Source organism: Rhyacophila brunnea, unplaced genomic scaffold (assembly GCF_057557595.1).
Source record: "Rhyacophila brunnea isolate RB1 unplaced genomic scaffold, BYU_Rbru_1.0 scaffold_22, whole genome shotgun sequence".
Lineage (NCBI taxonomy): Eukaryota > Metazoa > Arthropoda > Insecta > Trichoptera > Rhyacophilidae > Rhyacophila > Rhyacophila brunnea.
This window is the reverse complement of record NW_028232882.1, coordinates 19,024,886-19,045,283: the sequence shown is the minus strand read 5'-3', so window position 1 is coordinate 19,045,283 and position 20,398 is coordinate 19,024,886. Positions and strand designations below refer to the sequence as shown.

Genomic DNA, 20,398 nt, shown 5'->3' with positions numbered 1-20,398 from the left:
TAAAAATCGTATGTAAAAAAATTATTTTCCCATTAAATTAAATAATTAAGTATTTTTTTGTTGTTTTGAACTAATAATTGTATTTTTCTTTTTTTTTTCAATAAATCTTTAAAGATTGTACCATAACTTAATATTTTGAAAACCTTCCTTTACAGTGCCCAACAAATTAGTTGAAATTATTAGAGTGATGGTAGGGAAATTTACATAGAAAGTATTGAGTTGATTCAAATTTTAACATGAAATTGTCAAATATCCTAATAAAATACAGTCGTAACTCAGAAATATTCAAATATCTCCGTTTGTATATGTTTTAGAGAAAAATGATGAATACAGTTGAAAATAGATCATGTTTTTCCATAAAAATAAGTAATAATTTTTACATTCAGACTTTTCCTGTATTTACAAAGAATATTTGAAACTTCAAATGGCTCTCCTGCAAAATGCCAATTTTTGACTTACTACAGTATTTTACTGGGGGTGCGTTATGTACAAAGAAATGCAGTTTTATTAAATATTTCTATTCCAAACTAGTGTTTTTGTTAGTCCTTGGTTCAAATTAAACAAAATTTATATATGCAAAGTTGTACTCCGACTTACGCAAATTCGACCTAAGCGATTTTGGTCACACCCACCTATCGCGTAACTTTGGGGCATTACTGTGTAATATGATAAATTCAAAGTACTTCATTATCGACTGAAGTCGTTATTTCTATTTCTATTTTATTCCGAAGCGGGCCCTCAGGCTAGGATCTTTGGCGGGCCTGCTACAACTTATATCTACTATTAAAGCAAATTTGTGATGTGTGTTTATCTCACTTATCTGGTGGTCACTCGCCGGGCCCCTCCACAGCCGTGTTAGCCCCCCCCCCCCTTGTGGGGCCATGCGATAGATATTATTGTGAATAGCTGTAAGCATTTTTTTATGTTCATGGTTATAAGCGACAAAAATCATCATACCAATAACTTTATTCCATTTTTAGGCCCGTGGGCAAAGACCCTTCATAAACATGTCTAACTAAATGAGTCATTTAGCTAAATGCATCTTTAACGGGGCTCTTTGCATACAAATTATCTAAGTTGGCTTAATTCTGAATAATTTATTATTTAGTTCTAGGTTGATGAGACAACGAAGATTAGTTAGTTCGGCGGTGGTATTGCGGGTCGTGTCTCCGAATCTTAATGCACTGGAGACTGAGAGAACTGAGAGTGTTAGAGCCAGATAACAGGCCCCAGAGCAGAGATCTGTGCATCCTGATAAGGAAACCCTCGTATGCGATGCTGGAACAAGTTAACAAATATTCATTTCTGTACCAACACTGGTTCTATGGTATGTTTTACACAGTGGCGTGTTTTAAACTTGATCGGACACATTTTATATTATAAATATTTTTTTTATTGAAGTTGACTGACCTGTTTACAAGATTTAATGAGGCCAACTGAGCATCGAGTAGGTATCTTATGTATTATGTTAAAACATTATTTTGAAGTCGATGACAGATAAACAACACAATTAGCACACCCCATTTGAATATCCATAATTTGTATAGCGAATGAAACATATTTTAAATCTTCTACATTTTCTGCGTTTCGGAATCTTCAGCTGCTAATACTGAGACGACGCCACCACGAGGTGCACTTCAAGTGGATATGGGGACACATCGGGATAGAATTAAATGAAAGAGCCGACAAATTGGCTCGGCATGGTGCCTCTGAACCCAAGACCGCGATAGCTTATCACAAATTTCCTTTCAGCTACGCAAAAATTACAATTTAGGATATGGTGAACAACGAATGGAACTCACGATACTTAAACTCTTCGACAAGGGAGTTGACCCGTAAGTCTTTACCTTCAATTTCAACAGCACGAGACGTCAGGGTGCATAAGGGGTTGTGTTTCGAGATGACTCAGATCCTTACAGGTCACGGAGTTATGCGAGTATACCTGCACCGGTTTAAAGTAACATCTGACGGAAAGTGTCCATGCGACGACGGAAGCGACCAGGACATCCTACATTTACTCCTAGATTGTCCAATTTTTAGCAAGGAGCGGCACAACCTGAACTTTTTATTACAGATGGCAGATGCGGACATTCGAGACCTTCCGGGGACCATGGAAAACGAGGCCGGAACAGATGCACTTTTTAATTTCTGTATTGATGTAATAAAAAGTATCAACATAATAAATGGTGACATATTGTAATGATGATTTATGAATTTCAGATCCAGTGATTGCAGTCCTATTAGATAGGATAAGTATATGTATCAGTCCTATGTGACAATTCTTTGTAAATGTAAAAGTAACCTCGTTTTCCTCAGAATGAAGCGTCTCATCGAAGTTGCATTTCAGTGGGCCTGCTTTGTATATTAACAAATAATGTTCAATATTTTGCATCTTGCCGCGCGTATAGCTGAGCCATCAAAGATCCCTCATTTCACCATATTACGCCATCTTTAGTTCGAAATCTGTTAAGGGCTTTCCATGCATGGTACTCGAGACCGGTGTCATAACTCATAAGGTAATTATTGGTCTGGTGGCCTTAACCACTTTTCGAAGCCCTCGATTCAGTTTCCCATGTAGACAGTGGGTCGTCTTTGGGTACGACGATCAGAAGTGGTGTTGTTGCTCTGAAACTTCTCCTGGATTTAAGCCATGTTAACCGTTAACACGTTGAGAAGATTGCCCAAGAAAATTACCAGTGGCATACTATGTTGGGTACAAGGAAAATCATGGCTAACATCCAGATATCATTTAGAAAAATCTTAGACCGAGTTTGTTTCGAACACACACTTTTTACTTAGATGGCAAGAGCTCTAGCCAATACGCTGTTGTTTTTCATCACTTTCCATCGGGATCACCATTTGTTTGGTATGTATGATGTCCAACTTCTAGGTTTAATTTTATATGGAAACATATTATTTAATTAATAAACACAGAACTGTTTTAATAGTTGTTCATTATTTCATATTTATTTCGACATTACATGATTGTTTGGCTTTATTATTTTGGTGGTTCAATGTCTATTGCGGACAAACACAATATTCAAGGAACGATTATTCAATAACTGAAAGATTATTTGGGAACTGCTTGATTAATAGGTTCGATATTAACTAATCATTATAATATCTAATACGATAAGTTCGAGTGACGAGTACTTAAATATCGTCTGAGATCGTTTTTATGTCGATAGATATTACTATAAAGCTACTGACCCAACTATACAACGTCATCTGAAATATTTTTAAATTCAGAAAGAAATTGCGCCACATACTGCTATTATCGTATAGTAAATAAAATTTGTGGGAAAGATTTATTTCACCTTTTACTAGATACAATTGAATTACAATCTAGAAGTGATGGAATGATCTTCTCAATCTTGTTACCATTAGGGGCCTATTGAGAATCATTTGAATCCATGAATGTCGCGTTGTTTATCCGAAGTGTACCTACGCCATTACAATTAGTTTACTAATTTTAAAAACTTTTAAATTTTCATTTAAGTAATAGTGAAAATATTGTAATGTATGTGAACATTGCACGCCACTGATAGTGTGTACCGTTCTTGGTGTTTCAGCTTAATTAGAAAATGTTTTATCATTTTGGGGCGTGAATTTTACAGGTGTAATATGAGAAAATTACTGCTTTATGTGTAAAAATCTAATCTCAAAAATTATCAAAAGTTATTATGTAGGATGTAGGTACGCATACTGAAACTGAAATCTAGTACGGTCGTTTTAAAGTATTTATATTATAAACTGCTATTAAATAAATAAAGTTATATTTTTATGAAAACTTAGTTAATAAAATAATATTATGAAAATACATAAAATATTTTGATACCATATGCAATTAAAATGTATAAAATACAGTTGGTACCTACGCGATTGTACTTCCTTCTGATAATCACGTGGGGACCGCAGTTAAGTGTAACGCAACTGCAGTTTGCGGCTCAAATACACCAAAACTGTGGTTCATGTGGCACTGGCCTAATAAAGTATAAACTTCAACCTTTAGGGCTTGCGCAGACAGAGCGCGGTCAGGCGGTCTGCGTTCCGCGTTCGGAGTTCGGCGTTCTTTGTACTGTATGGACTTCATACTGTATGGGTACACAGCCGGTGGTCAGACCGCGCCGGTCAATTGGAACGCTGGAGTTCTGGAGTTCTATGCCCGGAATTACAAAGAACGCCGTACCTCCGCTGAGCAGTCACACAACATAGAGCGAAACCACACGGGGGAGTGAGTACGCAACAGCGGTGCTTTCTCACTTCCACTCGCAGTCGGAATATAGCGGTCAAGCATTATGCAGCGCTTGTGTCAGTACAACGTTTGTAAACAAATGGAACGCTTATTGTTGACCGCCACCTGTCTGCTGTCCCTGAACGTTAGCGGTCAACGGTCGGTTGAACGCAGAACTCCGACCGCTCTCTGTCTGCGCAAGCCCTTATTCAATTAAGTTCAATAAAAAAAATCTATTTCAGTAGAATCAGCGTTTACGATGGTCATTTATATCAATTATAACATTATAGGTAGGTAAGTAGATATAAAATCAAATCAGTATTATAAATACTTACCTTAATTGGACATAGTTATCCAGAAAGTAGCCAGTCCACAAAAAATAAAAAAATGAGATATGATATAGATCAGATGCGAGAAGGTTTTCTCTGAGTTCTGCTGAAAATAGCCAAGCCGCAAAAAAATATTCTTGAAATAAAATAGATACTATTTACAATTTTACATACATTTTCAATAATTATCATGTTGTTGCTAAAGTGCCATTATCTCAGCTCGACATTATTGTGGAGTGGCTACATTCTGCATAACTACGTTCAATTTTGATTCAGCGAAAAATGTGAAATAAATACAATATACCTAGTCAGTTATATTATTACAATTTTTCGTCAAATATGCACAAAAATACTAAAATTTCGAAGGATTTAAAACAAAAATGCTCCGTGTTACTATTTCAGAAAAACTATATTTTTTAATGATTCGTACTTACTATTATAATAATTAACATATTATAAAAAGATGGCAAGACTGCTCAATCATAAACTTTGGTACTTACTCATACTTGATACAGTTTAAGTGTGGTTATATTTATAAATATGTGATAAATGTGAAGACAATTTCGGCCTATTTTAAAAAAATCTGACCTAAGTTGTAATAATAACTTATTACAACTAAGGGTGTTCATTTATCAGAGCTGTGCTTATCAATAATTAATGAGAGTCATTATTATATTATTGTTAGTGTCCATTTATGTCCTCCGCGCTGTCTTGACATTAAGACATGTCGCATGATGTCCTGGATAATAAATTGCACCGATTTATGAATGCCACAGTTCTTCCAGTGGCCACAGGCTTTGGTTATCGTAGAATACCGAGAGGAGTGGGGATAGTCCGTTGAGAAGGCTGTTGACAGAAAATCATCTGGGTCACGGTCTTGACTATGTCCGGATCCATGAGGTGCTGACGAAAAAGAATAAGTAATTTGCCACTCTTGTAAACATATTATTGTGATTATTAATTTTCTTCAATATTGCAGTGAGTAGTAAGTAGGTACTTACATAATACTTTTTTAAAGAGGCTTGTGAAACTTTTGAAAATGTGATATTATACCTACCAACGAATTCCACGCTTCATATTAAAAAAATAATGGTTTTCTGAGATAACTTTTTGAGATTTTAGTGTATTTCTGCAGTAATCATAGCAAGCCAAAGTAAATGTTGTTCAAATACAAATATTTTTACTTACCTATCTAATAATTATCGAAAGTTCAAAGTATCAAATTTTCTTATCATTATTATTTACAATATTGTATTGCTTTTATTGAAAAGCGGTAGACAGAAAGTACATTATTGTACTTTTGGCAGCTTCGCCCACAGCCCGGCTAGCTCAGTCGGTAGAGCATGAGACTCTTAATCTCAGGGTCGTGGGTTCGAGCCCCACGTTGGGCGAAATATTTTTATTTCAATCATCTGATTACTATTTTTTTCTTTTAAATTATATTTTATTAATGAAAGAAAATATTTAAGTAATATTTCAAAATAATATTTATTTATTTTTTTCTAACAATCATATTTCTTCATAATATCATCAAAATTTTTCTGGCCTTAATAATATAAAAACATGTGCACCTGATGAAAGATATATTACTGATCAAACTAATGATTAAATTATCTATCATTTCGCATTGCATATATCGTAGGTATTCTGCGAAAAAGCACTAAGTCTAAATTTTGCTGTTTTGACTTAATGATGAGGTAATCTTATTAAGAGTACGCTCTATAGTCTACAAAAACACACATAGTCATATTTATAAAACTGGCGAAGATAATTTATATTATAAGTCAAAAAGACATAATTACATCTATTCAGAGAAAAAACACTAAATGGACTTAGTGCATTTACTTCTCTCATTCTCAGGCTATATTCACAAAATTCTGCGTGCAAAACTGCACTAAGTCATACTCAAAGCAATATCGCAGAAAGTAATTTGCCTTTTATATATATAAAAAAAGTTAGGACCGTCCAAACTTTCAAACTCGATTATCTCAAAACTAGTATTTATGCTTATTCGCAGAATACCCACGATATTATATGTGTCGCTGTCATCAAATTAGTATGCTCTGCCAAGGCTGGTTTAAAAGAAAAACATTTTTGAAGTTATACTTCTTTAGGCGCGTTTGGAAAATCAGATCAGAGTGTATATTTGGCGTGTGACATGTAACACATAATTTTTCACACAAAAATAAACGCACTCAATTGGATTCGAACCACCGATTTTTCGGTTATCAGCCGAACGCACTACCTTTACGCCACAGTGTGATAATGTTAAAGTGTCTAGAAATAAACCAGTGGCACTTCAATAAGCGGCCCTCCTTTATTCTATTTTTTATTGATATGGGGCTGTTAAAACGTCGATTCTATATGATACTTTATTATTTGACAGATCTGAAACATAACGTCTTGCACAATGATGTGATCATAGCCGACCATAGTGACCATAGAATAAGGAGTAGGTATAGATTATTTTGCTTGGTGAAAAATATTCTTTCGCGTTGTAAATTGTACCTACTCTTTTTTATATGTGATTAGCTGTCAAAACTAAGCTTAATATTTTTAAGTGTGATAGGCACGTTACTTTTATTTGGTATTACATAATATTTAGTTTATGTGAAAACTATTTTCTGTTTGAATATTTTTGGTTGATGTGAATTTTGACTAACGCGGTGTGCGATTATTTTGTTACGCTAAAGAAGTATAACTTCTACCGCGCGTACATAAGTACACACACCGATTTTTTTGATTGCGTATGTGTGAGTTTTCGGCCGCATCAACTCTAGTTGTGCCATCTATATACCGCACAGCATAGTGTTAAAACAGGCCGTCAAATTGTTTATGTCATTTGTAATGAAAAACAAGACCAATTTTATTCAAAAAATAACTAGACCAATAGTTTTATGGATTTATTATCAAGGAAAATGTACCCGCCAGTGTAGGTATCGTATAAAATATTTGTTTTTTTAAACCATGATTGCCTTTAACGCCAGTGCTCGAAGTGGTGAACTAGTAGGAATTGTCTTTTTAACTGAATCAACATTTTACTTTGTATCCAAATACCTAGATCCTATTTAATTCGCCCTAACTTGAAAATTTTAAAGTCTTCGTGCATAGAGTAAGCATATTGCACCATTTCCCTCTAAAGAGTGCAAAATATCGCACCCTTGATTTATGTCACCTCTGTATCGTGTAGATCACTTCGTAATGTAAAATATAAATACCTTCTACCCTTCTCGATCCTCTGCTTCTCTTGGGGCAGAATGAATGCTGCCCACAGTAAGTTTCTTCACTTGGTCGCTCCAGCGCGCCGATGCAGTTCCTCTGATTCGCCTTCCCTCGAGGCCGCCCAAAACCACCAGTCTCTCCAGGTTGTCCAAGCCGCGCCAAACAATATGTTCAAAAAAACTGCAGAATGCGTCTCAGACATCATGAATTATCTGTTAAACAGGGTAGAAGCCAGTAAACGCGATCGTGTACCAGGAGAAGAGTAAGTAACGGGTAAGGAAGGTTATAGTGAAGCAGTTTTTTCTACTTCGTGAATAAAATTCTCAAATCAGTCAGTCGATTCATGAAGTACAATTGACGCAGACTCATTTTGCATGACTAGCATTATACTAGTTTGGTTTTGTAAGTAATCTCCATCATACATAGTAAAATTATTATTGGTATAATAATTAGTATTGTTACTAGCTTTGTTTCTTTCATAATTGCCCTGAGCGTATGAAAATTTTCCCCAAATATAATAATATGTGTAAACAAAGGTGTTCGTTTTAGTATGTAGGTATTAATGCCACAATAGGGATCTTATCGCAATTGGCAAAAGCTTAAGTAGGGCAAAGCAGCACTCTGGCTTTTATGATGCATCCCATATAAACTTGGAATGGCAGCCATTTGCATTTCAGTTAAAGGCGTTAAAATGGCGGCCCTAAAACTGTCGTCGGTCGCATTAAAAAGCACCAAGGGAACAATGGATTGCCTATTATTCTGACAAGTTGATTGTCTGTCACTTGTTCACAAGTGTTCCAATTTTAGAATCTGAGGTCTTTTTTCCGGGAAATTTCAATGAGTTTTACACTTATCTCACAACGTATCTCTTCATATTTAAGTACTTTATGACAATAATTCCATTACGTTTTTAACATAGAATTGAAAAATGAATATATGAGAATCCAAATTTTAAAGTGGTTACCTCTGTATTACGCCATTTTGCGATAATCGCAAACAACCACCAATTGCATTAATTTAGGACTGCAAGTAGAATATTTTCTATTTGCAAACATATTAGTAAGTATTCAGAAAAGGCAAAATAGCGAAATAAAATAACCTGAAGTAATTAAAATGAATAAAATAGCATGTTTAAAGTTGGTAAAAACATATAAAAAAGGAGGCTAATAAATAATATAACCAACTTTCCAATCAGCCTCCAGTTAAAAAATACCATTTTACTAACAAATTAATAGAGCTAGTTTTGATAGTAGTTTATACACACGATGGAAAAGTGCTTACAAAACCAGAAGCAAGAAAAATAGAGATAACCAATAGTAAAGAAAATAAGCTAGATGGCAGATAAAAATGCTAGATTTTCTCAAAATTCAAAACGTGTTTAAAATTAGTAGTTAAAATTCCACAAGTTCTATTCATAAAAAAATACTTAGGTAAGTACCGATCGGTTTCCGATTATTTCAATTAACAATAGAATTTTCATATTATATATTATTTATTTATATTTGCAATATTATATTTACTATACAAATAATGTCTAAAGGTCGGTGACATATAATTTATTTTATTTTTCACTGGTCCGTCCACCCACGGGCGCAATTGGTCACAACCTAGACTATAGATACATCTAGACGTCACCCATTGCATTGCTAAATGAAGCTGCGTGCCGTGCGTTTGGTTTTGGGCGAGCGAACGCATTCGTATACAAATGTTCGAGACCATAGACTATTTCGCTAGTGCTCGCACTAGACGCTCAGAATTAAAATATATTTTTCCATTTTTTTACTAGTATTTTTAATATATATATTTATATAGTATTTTTAAGCGGTCAAAATGCAACCATTAGGTAAAAATATCCATAATTTAAGTTATTTTAAAGATACACAGTCACGTGATATTAAAATATATAATAATATACAAATAAATTATCACGAACATGTATCAACTTACCTATGAAACGTAATACCTACCATCTTATTGCTTATCAGTGCGGCTACCACATTTTAATACATCACACAGAACCATCTTTTCTATTTAATTAACTAAAAATATCAATTTTAGCAACACGCGCTCGCAGGTGATCGACGCTTAGTTAAGCAAAAAACTAAGATATGGCGGCTATGCCAACAACAAAATCTTCTATACATCTGTAAACCTTTTATCTAACTCTAGCGCGTGCGCAGAAATTATAAGGGTGCCGAATACTTTCTCACTCGCACTTATGCATCGTTTTTGTTCAGGCCTTGGTCACAACGATTTGATATCAACCGAGGTCAACTTTGGAGGAAGGAATAATTCCGACCCTGCTATAGTAAGGTTAGGCTCATCTTTTCCAACTCCTGACTCTTCCAGAGTTTCAGTACACGAGTACAGAGGACACTTCATGTCACGAAAGATAAATGACGGCAGAGCAAGTCAAGATTATTTTTTATTTTCTAAACATTTTTTTGAGTGAATGGTTACTATATCAGTCTTATGCAGCTTCATTTTGAGACAAGAAAGTGTGGCGTTTAAATCATTAAATTTCATTCTAACACGTTATCGTATACCTACATGGCGCAGATTTAAAAAAGTTGAGGAACACTGGCTACACTATTGATTTACATAATATTAATTATACACGGAATGGAATTTAAAAAAAGTAACGCACAAATAATGTTAGATAGATTAAGGGTGGACGTGCTCAGCGTGGGTCCAAATGGAGCTTTTATTCTATTTTCAAAGCATGATCCTGGACATTCCTTAAACGTTGTAGATAATCTATTTATATAATTTTGAAGCCTTATTATCCTTTATATTTATTTTAAACATTTGATGACTGCATAAAGTATTTTTATTACACAATGTCGACATAAATATTATACTGATGGTTTTATAAATGCACTTAAAAATTAATAAATGTAAAAAATCTTAACACCACTGCACATTTATGTACTGAAATATGACTATATTCTAAAACATTAGAGCGAGAGGTTTAAAAGATTACTATTTTATGTAGTAAAAATACTTTATACAGTCATCAAATGTTTAAAATAAATATAAAGGTTAATAAGGCTTCAAAATTATATAAATAGATTATCTACAACGTTTAAGGAATGTCCAGGATCATGCTTAGAAAATAGAATAAAAGCTACATTTTGACCTACGCTGAGCATGTCCCCCTTAATGAATTATACAACCCTTAACTGAATCATTGTTTCATTTACAACAACAATATCACGTTATGCGATTCGAGACGTATTTAAGTGTGGCTTAATTAATGCATGAAGTTCATTACAACACTTGAACATTACAGTGAATCAAAGTGATACAATAACTATTTCATTGACCATAATAATTCAAAGTGGAGCACCGAGCACTTTGCACTATCAGAACAAAGACACGATGAATCGTTGAGATATTTTTCCTCCTTTTGCAATTCACTTCTTTCAGCGCATTAAGAGACAAAGCCGCACTTAGATCTGTAAAATAGAGTCCAACAGATTCAACCTTTCTTGGATTCACATCAAATATTTGCTCGCAATAGGAAGCGAATAATGACAAGCGGCCGATAACTCCAACGGTTGGATAATTATAAATTGTATACATTTCGCAGTATCACTAGTTCACCGGAAACAGATAGCCGCATGCCCCCACAAAGGAGGGGCTGACAGGGCTCTAGCCTGAAGCTCGGGCATAAAAGGTGGCGGGTCGACCAGCTAAGTGAGATTAACACACATCATAAATTTATTCCAATGGTTAAAAAATGTCGCCCGCGGCGCTACTTTACTTCAAAGTATTTTGAATACTTGTGTGGTTGTGCGTTGCAATTTGGTATTATATTTTTATTTAGTAATTATTAAATATTTACTATATTGTGAAAAAGTGACTCGAAATCCGGAAATATTTTGCGTTTCACTCATGCTTCCCCGTCAACATCTACGTTGTCATAGTTAATAAAGCGGCCGCCTCTGAAGCCATCATTGCTTGTTGGGTCATTCCTGCTTCCGGTAAAAATGCATGACATGATTTTTTGAATGTGTATTGGTGGCGGAGTACACTGTAAGAGACCGGGCGATACGCGCACGACGTAGGGGACCTGAACGCAACTTACTAGTATGCCTCTCGCGTATCGGATGGCTACAGCTGACAGCATGGTTGGCCCTTATATCCAGTACGAGTATCCAATATCCAATATTTTGGGAAAATACAAAACAGTATAAATATAATATCCATTTTGTAGAGGTCCATTATAATATAGGAATGAAGATGGTGATTTACACGCAATATTGCATCGTATTCTTGCATTCTATCTTGCCCACAAGTTGGAATTCATATGGCGCCTTGTTTACCGGGTGCTCGGCTTCACTTGAAAATCATTCGTCTTGGGAATAAAGCCACCGTTGCAATGGCTCTTTTTATTCCTTCAAGTTCTTTTAGAGAATTTTTATTGTAGTGTTTGGACTTGACTACAAGCATACTTTTGTATTGTTGGCTTTCTATTAGTAGTTTATTTTGTAAATAGAAAGATCTAATTCCTTTGATAAATAATTGATGGGATTGAACGCAATTATTTATCTAATTAGAACAAGGTTAAGTTAAAAGTTCTATTAAAAGTACGCTGGAAAATATCACGGAAAGTTGAGGCCTTTGAGATAAAGCTGTATGGCGGAAATATCTTTCACATATCGATACCTTAATTTGTAAACCTTATAAACTCCCAAAATGTAAACTTTACAGGACACAAGAAACTACATAATTATACTAAATTCAGTTTTATTATTATTTATTTTAAAATAGTGTTTTTTTTAAAGTGTTTTCGATAGTCTTAGACTTTTTCTATATAAAATAGTAAATATTTCTAGTAATTACTTTTTATTGAAATAACACTGTACATCATGGCCCCTACAAGAGCAGGGCTCTGACAGGGCTCTAGCCGGCGAGGCGAAAACACCAGATAAGTTGAGATAAACACACATCACAAATTAGCTTTAATATTTAAAAAAATCGTCTGCTTCCTTCAACAATGTTATTATTTAAAATTATGTGGTTCTACGATAAAATTTTTAATTGTGTATCGATACTCGACAACTCCATGATTCAAATGGATGTATTAAAATATGCAAAAAAACACTATATATACACATTAATTTTACTGCGTAGATACACCATCTGGAAAACGCTACTGTGAACGTCACACTGCCTTTATCTTTAGCGATAGGTAGGGGGCCCCGCCAAAGATCCTAGCCTGGGGACCCGGGCCATGCTGTACATAATAATATTTTGAAGAGATGAGTGCTTGAAGATATTTTATTACAACATCAAAGTATTTAGTAAATCAATTTATGTTTAGTACAACTTGAGCTCAGTATAATTCTTAAAATACACAAAGCTTCTTTGATATATAAGATAAAATTTCAAAAATTGCGAGATGTTAAGCACACATTTAAATCAAATCATGGAAGATTTGCAGAATTGCCTATTTTACCTGTCATAAAATTTTATTGTTCCATTCATCTTGTTAGTAGACTCTACGGCCTCACAGTTCAGAATTGATAATAACAATTGAAAATGTTAATGCTTTAGTTAAATCGTAAAACAAGCTGGGTAAAGAGAAACTATATTTCCACGGGTCGTAAGTAGTACTAACTTTCAAAGTTATCTACCAGAACAGCTGTCGCCAAATCTCATCAATAGTGAGTGCCATACATACATGTGGACATTTTTGATGAGAAGTGTTCTTTTACAATATCCACTTAATCGCTTTATATAAAACAATATATATTATTATATGAGTACTACAACATTTCATGGGGCCCAATGATAGAGTATACGTTTTATATATTTGAACTTTTTTTAGCTCTTTACTGTACTATAAGGTTAGTCGGTAAATTACTAAGTTTTATAACCATATATGAAGCATAAACGCGTTTTGTTTAGGTTCATAGAATAAAGTATTTTCCTCTACATGATTCAAATGCCACGTCGTGGGAATGTGTCGATTTTTGTCCCTTAACCATCTGTTAAATGACAGATGGCATCTTCATGCAACAAGGTTTTAAAATGATTGAAGTAAATGAACAAATTTACTTGACGCCATATTGCTTACGGTCATTGATTCAATTTCAACTGCTATGTGAGAACGCTTCGACCAATTTATCGTTCAGCATTTATTGATCAATAAAACTTGACATCTAGAAACGCGGCATAAGCTAGCTGTCTGCAGCAGACACCGCTATTTCCATGTGCATTATAATAATATGTAGGTTCTTTGGAAAAGCTGCTATCGCCGGAAAACATGGCACATAAGTATTAAAACCTGGTCACCATCTCGATAGGCAGACCGGAAACCAACAGCAGCAGCAGCAGAGTGCCGGCGTCAACGAATGCATGCAATGCATAATATACTTACTTGGTTTTGCCACATTCAAAATGAAAACCCACACGGTTCTAGTTCGTGGCTAGCCAGTTTATAAAATATACACATATTATAATATGTAAACCTAGAGATAGTTTATTTTTACCACGTTTTTTTTTTAGCTCGTATTCTTGTTTGTCCGGTGGTTGTTTATCCAGCACAACTCTTGCAATCGATTTTAAACTAGCTTCCCGACTAGCTAGACATTTGAAACTTTTAGAATATATCAGAACTCGGTGCCAATGCATTCTTTTAATACTTTAGCCATCTTTAAGTATAATTGAATTCATTTTCAGTTAATTCTGTTTTGTATGATAAGTTATTTCGGAAGATATCCGTAATCCAATCTACTATTATTGGTTGCTAAGGGAATGGTCCTAGCAACTTAATTATTAATAAATACGTGCATTACTAAGGAAATCAAAATAATATTTCAGTATTCTATATTTTTGTTTGTATGTTTATTGCAAAATAGCAAAAAAATGATTTGTTGACAATTGCCTTATTTGTCCTAAATTATTATTACATGGAATTGTCAAGTTTATATATATGATTCAACAGAAAATTTAAAAACGTGGTAAGTATATAAAAAGTTCTTTTTATCTTGTAATTATTATTGTTTAATTTATATTTTTAAACGTACCTACACATTAGAATGAAATGGAAATTTTGCTGGTTGCAATAACTTTTCATTATTATATTTTAAATTTTTGTAATCAAAATGTACCTAACTGTTTGTTTCCTAAATAAATAAAACAAATAATTTTTTTTTTTGAAAAACACATAAAAATGGTTGGACTCAATGTGACTTAAACTCACATCTTTCATTGTTCGGTTGAGTGCTATATAGATTAATCTATCGATACGTCAATGATTCATTTGAATTATTTCTAATGTATAAAATGCCATATAAAAGTGGTTTTATATTTGAGGGATTTTTAAATTAAGATATATTTCTTTTTGTTGCGCAATCGCATACATATTACACCCACGTTGCATCCATTTCATGCGCGCTGCACTTATTCGCTTAAAAGCATACATAAGTGAAACAGCAAATAATCTACAACTGTAGGTGGATCGAAATTTTGCAGTGATCGCCAATTGGAGACTGATAGTCGAGGTGTGAGCACGTCAATTTGTTTTGTGATGTCGTCGGAGGAATATATTCTTAAATCGTGTAAAGATGACTAAAAAACGTTCCGCATGTACTTGAAAAAGAAAACATGTCAACGAATATACTATTATTATTACGAATATAATAATAAACATAACATTAAAAAGACGCATTTTGAATTTTTATGACAAATAATATTTCGTTCGGCTTGCGTCATTTGCACTATCCGCGCATCGCCTAGTCACGATATTTTTATACCATGCCTCAGCTGAAGTATAGCCTTAACACGTATATGCATTTTGCTCACACGCATTGGTATTCAAATAGATGCGTTCGTGCATATTTTTACCATATTATACATATTGCTTTTCTTATGATATAAAAATAATATTATTATAAGCTAAATAGAATCATTAAGCACATCAACAAGAACGTTGATAGGTGATACTGATAGTTTTTTTAGTGTATTTATTAATTGCTATATCTGTTAATTTATATAAATCTAAGACGGTCACTACACGTATCTCATTTCATAAGGAAATCTGTTGTTGTATAGCTCGCACTGCTAAAGACTAAATGAAAATCCCGACTAAAATAGTGCAGAATGTAGAATGTATTTGGTTCCACGCCATGAACAGAATATAATATGTGCCTCTGTAACTCCAAGCTTCCATATCTACTGAAAGCTCCAACTTTAAATATCAAGACAAAGTTTCCCGTTACTAAAGCGAGAGTATGAAATAAAATTTGAATGAATTTTTATGAAAATATTTATGTGTTTTATATACAAATAAAACTTTTTTATTCAACTGGAGAAAACTTTCGTAAATAAATCAGCAAGCATAATCATAAATTAGTACCCAACGATAGTAAAGTGTGCTTTATTTTCATTAGCTGTATACCTATTTTGGTGTAAATTTTGCTTGTCTCATATGTAAATATCTTGACTCCTCTACTTTGGGCTATATTGATACTGTCCGTGGCGTTATCCAACTGACTTTTTTTGGGTATATTTACATATAACAAATCAGCAAGCATAATCATAAATTAGTACCCAACGATAGTAAAGTGTGCTTTATTTTCATTAGCTATATACCTATTTTGGTGTAAATTTTGCCTGTCTCTTATGTAAATATCTTGACTCCTCTACTTGGGGCTATATTGATACTGTCCGTGGCGTTATGCAACTGACTTTCTTTGGGTATATTTACATATAACTTTAATCTGTAATGGCCATGTATTTTTTCCGACTTATACGTGGTTTATATAAGAACTGTACCATTCTGATAACCGTCTTATAAATCGAAGGAATCACCAAATAATTATTCTCCGAGGTGCAGAACTAACTTGCCATTGGTGATGCCAATAATTGTGACGGTTTTTTTTTGAACAATCACAAACATCCAGGGTTAAAAAAAAATCAAATATTTTTTTGCGTTTTCACCGGATCGAACCCAGAACTCTCGGGCGGAAGGCCAGCGCCTTACGCACTGCATCACGAGAGCTGCGTGGTAGCACACATTTGTTGAACACTTACGATACAATGGGAGGTCACTTTTAAAAATACTATTTTGGTGCACAAATGCACTCCATGTCAGTTTGGTCAAATTATGTATATTCAATAATGAATGTAAACATTATAAAATATTGTGAATCATTAATTGTTGAATAAAAAAAAATTGTTTCTATGATGATGATTGTAATAATGATATTATTCATTTTATAAGAAATATATTTATACCTGTCATCAAAATAAATCTGGATAAAGGTATCCCCTATAAGCTCCATCCCAATATTAGTTCGTAGGTAAGTTTGCGTTCTTTGTCGTGGCACACCATGAATCTTCAATATTTCCAAAATCCTCAAAGCCTCGGGGTGACCTTTTGCGACCTTTTATTATTGAATAACGGTATTTCCCCCAAATGGTGGGCTGTTTTCGAGCTATATGTAATCCACACCTTCCATATCTTTTGAGGCTTTGAGACACACAGAGAAACAACTGTATAATTAAATTGGTCCTTTGACCAAAAAGGTCACGTAGATCTCGGGTACTCATGACTTTTAAATGATCGGTGAATAACACAGAACACAGATAATAATAAGAAGATTTTACATTACTTATATCAAATTGAATTCTCTTCTGATATTTTTATGCTTTGTTCTTTTATTGAATATGATTTTTACGTAAATTTTATTATCGTTCTATGTGTGAAATTTTGAATTTGGAATTATTTCGGTCTTTGGTTACTGAAAAAAATGACAATTCAAACCTTCACACGAACCAAATACCATTAGGGCGGTTATACTTCTTCTTCTTCTACCCTATCACGTCCCAACATAGGGCAAGCACAAGTTGGCGCCACTTCCCTCGGTCCATCGCCAACTCCTGCGCCTCCCGCCATGTCAGACCTGCAGCACGTTGCACACCGCTTCAGGGTGAGGGGAGGGGGGGGGGCGGCCACGGCAACGGAACCCTTGAGGCTGTGCCACAAGGGTACGAAGTGCCGCACTCTTTGGCGGCATCCGGAATACGTGTCCCAGCCACGTAAATCGTCTCTTCGTGATAACTTCAATCACCGAAGGCTGTTGTGTCTGCTCACAAACTCGGGTGTTTGTAACGCGGTCGTACCAATGTATCCCTAAGATTCGGCGGAGACATCGATTCCCAAAGCTCAAAAGCCGAGACTCTTGAAGCTTAGTAAGATGCCATGTCTCACAGCCATACAGGAGCACAGGTAGCACGCACGCGTTAAACAAACAACATTTGGTCCTCACAGAATACAGCCTTTACCTCCATGCGACTCCAAGTTGGTTGAACGCAGAGCCCGCCACACCCATGCGGAATCCAAGCTCACTAGAAATACCACCATCATCGGCAACCGTGGCACCCAAGTATTTGAATCTGGACACCAGCTCGACGGGAAGACCGGAAACCCGCAGGCGGTTATACATTATAATATAATTTTTTTTTTTACTAGTAAATTTTAATTTGATTCGAAAAGCAGTCGAGTTGGTTATGAATTATATTATATCTTTATAATTCGGAAATACCTCACAAATATACTTATTAGAAAATATGATGCCGGGTGGAACTCGAACCCGCATTCGTCGGATTCCGCTCAATGTGATTGAAATATTTATCAAATTACGTTAATATTTACGATTTGATTTTGTAGATTGAATTAAGGTTCGAATGGCAGACCTTGACTCCTAGCTGACGTTAGGATATCTCAAAATATTAGTTTAACGCAGGTAAAATTACAAATTAAAAAAAACCTTTTAATTAAACAAATAACTCTTAAATTCTAATAAATTTAGGTTTTGTACTATTCCAACTGAGTCGATTTTTGCTACCCTGGTTTCACCATTCTTCAGGTACTATGCGCACTCACCAATGGTAAATACCCATTTACAACGGAAATGGAATAGCAGGTACAAAAACTTAAACCCATTAGAAATTAAATTCAAATTCCATCAAGTACCTACCCTCGGTCGATAGTATTAATATAAAGTTCGTATCATTGAACCTGAACTGAACGAATCAAATGGCACCGTTGGATTTATTTGATTTGGAACCGTTTGGTAGAATGTCCACGGAAACGCTTTTCTGACAACTAATTGTTGCCAGTACTTAAAATTAATTCATAATATATTAGTCTCTAAAACAGAAACATATTTGAAACGTCAACTTGTTATGAAATTCTAACCTCCTATCGTGGTCTACTATAATACAAATTTAACAAACTGTCGTATTCATTCATTTTAAATATACAAAATATAAAGAATGCTTCATAAATAGGTAGCCATTTAGTTAATTTATAAGATTTATAGGTAAAATTACTTTTGATTAGAGCTTTTCAGAATTATTGACTACTTGTTCATGTCGACAGCATGATATTGTGACTTAGACGACAATCGAACATATTAAATTCGTTAGGTAATATAAAGATCATTCCGGGTTGATTTAACACAGTTTGTAGTTTAGAATCTCCGTTACAAAATATAAATAAAATAAAAATAAATTCTTTGTCTGACATAATAATTATAGTAATGATATTAAATCGAACTTGCACAGAAAATAGTGCTGGATTTTGAGATAATAACACCAAAAGCGGCGTCTTGTTCGCGTATGGTTACTTATAAATAATAGGTATTGATTATTAATCTATAATACATATAATTCAAGTGAACCCCTATGGTGTAAATATCTAACATATTAATATGAACACCTCACAATATATAAATGCCGAATAATGCTTATCAACACTTTGACAGATTGCCATTAGTCTATGGATCGTCCGAATTGGTTTGACGTTTCATGTCAAACCATTTCTGATGGTCCGAGAACGGTTTGATTTTCAATGATACACTGAACCAAACGTCAAATCTCAAACCATTTCCGGTCAACTACAATTTGTATGTATATTGTCAATGGTTTAATTTGATTTGTTTCGTTCATGTTGAAAGAAACGAACCTATAATAACTCTTAATATCATACAAGAATATAAAATTCTCTATTACAAATTATGTTTCATCAATACACAATGTTATATTCTTAAATCTTGTGAATTATTCGTTGAAAAAAAGTTTATTATGAATTATAGTTACGATAATTATAGAATTATAGTTTAAGTATAGGATCCTTTCGTCAGTACCTCGTTCAGCTTCTCTTGCTATGTCAACCCGACACTACGTAGAATGCTCTTGTGGCATCGTTGTAGGATGTGAAGGATTGGTCACGACGACGGATTCCATAAACTCAGCGTAGTGTTATTAGGGATGTCATTTCGGACGAAAATCGAATTGAAAAATAGTAAAAATAGTGTATCGGTAGGTATCAAAGGAAATTGTATAACGTATTGAACGAAAAGGTGTTGATATTATAATATAGATTTTTCAAGACATAAGAATCATCCACATCATATCCCACATAATACGCCCTTTTGATTCGATACAATGTTATGAATTAGTTAGAAAGTGATGGAAAACGTGATGTCACAAAACCTTCTTATCACTTACCGTGCCCTGGCGGAGGTCGGCCATCATCAGGACGATGTTTACTTTAGCATCTACTACCCGGAATAATTCGGTGAAGATGAACAGG

The 20,398-nt window shown here is 34.3% G+C and overlaps 1 protein-coding gene and 1 non-coding gene across 2 annotated transcripts in view; one reads left to right on the top strand and one right to left on the bottom strand.

Annotated features, from left to right (window-relative positions):
• Positions 1-3,383: 3,383 nt before the first annotated feature.
• The window catches only part of stg1 (stargazin-like protein), a 148,746-nt gene continuing 131,731 nt past the window's right edge, over positions 3,384-20,398 (bottom strand). The window contains exon 6 of the mRNA XM_085949916.1: positions 3,384-3,391. Coding sequence (XP_085806042.1) covers positions 3,384-3,391 — 8 coding nt within the window. The remainder of the gene's footprint in view (positions 3,392-20,398) is intronic.
• TRNAK-CUU (transfer RNA lysine (anticodon CUU)) lies at positions 5,882-5,954 on the top strand. The gene has a single exon. It is a non-coding gene; the product is annotated as a tRNA-Lys (tRNA).